Source organism: Ornithodoros turicata, chromosome 1 (assembly GCF_037126465.1).
Source record: "Ornithodoros turicata isolate Travis chromosome 1, ASM3712646v1, whole genome shotgun sequence".
NCBI lineage: Eukaryota > Metazoa > Arthropoda > Arachnida > Ixodida > Argasidae > Ornithodoros > Ornithodoros turicata.
This window is the reverse complement of record NC_088201.1, coordinates 149,523,886-149,526,603: the sequence shown is the minus strand read 5'-3', so window position 1 is coordinate 149,526,603 and position 2,718 is coordinate 149,523,886. Positions and strand designations below refer to the sequence as shown.

Here is a 2,718-nt window from a genome sequence, read left to right as displayed (position 1 = left end):
AAGCATTACGGGATAGCAAAAAGTTGAATATCTAGCCCCAGAACATTCCAAAACAAAAATGAGAAAAGTTGTGAGTGAAGACGATGATGCTTGAGACAATGACGGAGGTGAGCTGAGGGTAAAAATTCAAGAGAATGAAACATGAGCTTCAGGCAGGATATGGACAGAAATAAACAAAACAGCTGGAGTGACCTGTCTTGTTCATTTCTGTCCGTGTCCTGCCTGAAGCTCAGACAGTTATCACGACGGTGCAAGCTTTTTGCGCTTCCTGTCCTCAGCTCGCTTGCGTGCATTTTCTCCCACTTCCCTGTTTCTTTGCCGTATGTATTGATATATTCCGCTCAAAGTAAGCATTAACATAAACCTAGCCTGACACGTCATGCTACAAAAGGGACCCTCTATCTGGCTCATCGAAGTGTCCAAGATATGTTGCCTTATTCTTTTCCTCTGTGCAGCAATTTTAAGTTTTTCTTGCACAGGTCTCTGTGCCTTGGACACACAGGAACACTGGAACAGGGAGTCTGATGGCATACAAGAGAAACTACCAGAAGCCTCAGAATCGCTTTGCAAGTATGCAAGCAACCCCTCAGCTCTTTGGAGTCCCTCACCTACATCCTTCAACAAGTTTGGGCACTCGGCGCACTTAGATTTCTTTAAAAAGGAGTGTACCATTTCCCCCGCGTATGCATACTGTGCATTAGCCTCCACAATATCAGGTGGCTCTTGCACAGCATGCATCACATGTTCAAGCTCTTTTTCATCAGCTGCAGACAATTGCTGTGAGCCAGATGGTTCAGAGGGAATGTTTGCAGCTGAGGAAACCGGCATATGCAGAAGTTATTTCAGGAGTTCAGTCGTATCAGCCTCGCAATTCCCTCTGCTGGGAAGATTCGAGAGTCTCCCCACGAGGGTGTGCTTGAGACCTGCAACGAATTGAAACGCGATGGGCGTCTCGTTGCACCCGTGCATCTGCCGGAATTGCCCAAACATGTTCTCCAGGGGGTCCTGCTTAAGCCTCCGTGTCAGCAGATATTCAAAACCAAAATTTTGGTGAAGGTCTTCCCACAATGCAAGCACTGAGCGAATTGTGATTTGCCATCCCCTTACAGTAGGAGGTTGCCTATCACTGACGAACTTCCACCGTGCAATCCATTGGACAGCGGACTCGAGTAACTTCTGATGATTGGTGGATTCCTGCATAGCATATCGCATCTTTTTGTCGTAACGTCGTTCGATAGATGAGCGGTTCAAACAATCAAACAGCACATCCATCTTGAGGAGGAATTCCGAGGTCGCAATGCCTGCTGGATGCGTACGCCCCATCCCAATCAGGGTAGCGATCCCAGTGGAAACTCGGTCGCTTAGCACTTGCACTGCAAGTTTAACCTTCATACGACAAAAGGGTGAAGGCTGAATGTAGTTGTATGTTAATTTGGGTACCCATTGAGCCGTTAAGGGGTAGTCTGATTCATACAACTCCTTGATGAAAGACCACTGAACCCTCTGTTGACAATCTCCAATCTGAAGATCATGCTTCAACAGAAGGTTCCGTGTAATTTTCATCAGGTGAGGCGGGTCAAAAACAAAGTATACTTTGGAGCCATTAACTGTGAAATATGGCTTTGATGGGGAAATCTCAAGCTTTCTTGACAATGCAATGTTGCTGGCACCCTGGTCGCATACAACCACTTTCACAAAGATATCCATTGTCTGAAGCTGCCGAATAAGCTCTTGAATCAAATCGTTAAGTGTATCTGCTGACACAGCTGACTTCGAAAAGAGGTAAGACAAGGGTTGGACCCAGGATCTTGATATCCCCGAGAGCACAACAAGCAATGCTGAATTTGCCATCTGAGGGTTCCTCTTCTTTCCTGTGTTTGCAAATCCATAAATTTGGTCTGATCGATAATCATACTGCAAATGCTCCTTCAGAGACATTTCGTCAAATATCAGTGCACATATTCTGTCTTTTGGAGGTAGCCCTACGAATCTTTCCTTCAGTCCATCAAGTACATCACCTACACTATATTGATGTACTTACTCAAAATATGTATTGTTCTGCAGAAAGTGAGCAGCATAGCAACGAGTCAGAGGAAGGGGAAAGTCACAAAAACGTAAACCTCTAAATCAGAATACTCGACATTTCTCTGGTATAACTTACAGCGGGGGTCAAGGAGGGAAGTGATAGGCGGAGGACGGTCTTCTCACGAAACGTCTGGGGAGTCAGCAGTGCTTGTGCCCGGTGAGACTGAGGCACTGGTGCTGGGCATGGTGCCTGAAGGCAGCAAGTATGCCAATGTGAGCATATAATGCGTAATTTTATTAATGGTGACACAGACTATTCGTCAGCTTGAGACACAAAAACAATAATGGACAATTCCTTTCATTATAACTAATTCTGTGGTGCAGTGTTGACGCCAACAACAGGTGCGGTGCTCCATACCTCTGACAACCTATCAGGCAACTTTGTATGTGCTGGAAGTAAAGATTGACAGAACGCAAGACGAACTTACTGCCACGCGCTGCGTGCTGCTGGGGAAGGGGATATCAAGACCAGGCGCTGCAGACGGAGAACCTGCAGTACGGTCTGAGCAGTCAGAGAGAGCCTATGAAAAAAAAAAGCAACAGATGATGCACTGCTTTCATACCAACTGACCACTTCTCCAACTCCCTGCTAAGGAAGCAAAAGGAAAGCCCAAAGATCTACATCAGAAGACA

At 46.0% G+C, this 2,718-nt stretch overlaps 1 protein-coding gene across 1 annotated transcript; it reads right to left on the bottom strand.

The window, feature by feature from the left end:
* Positions 1-837: 837 nt before the first annotated feature.
* LOC135387239 (uncharacterized) lies at positions 838-1,938 on the bottom strand. Its single transcript, XM_064616536.1, has one exon. The coding sequence runs from the start codon at positions 1,936-1,938 to the stop codon at positions 838-840; it is 1,101 nt and encodes a 366-aa protein (XP_064472606.1).
* Positions 1,939-2,718: the final 780 nt, after the last annotated feature.

Coding starts and splice junctions, on each gene's coding strand:
- LOC135387239 (XM_064616536.1), bottom strand. CDS start 1,938: ATGTCTCTGAAGGAGCATTTGCAGTATGATTATCGATCAGACCAAATT.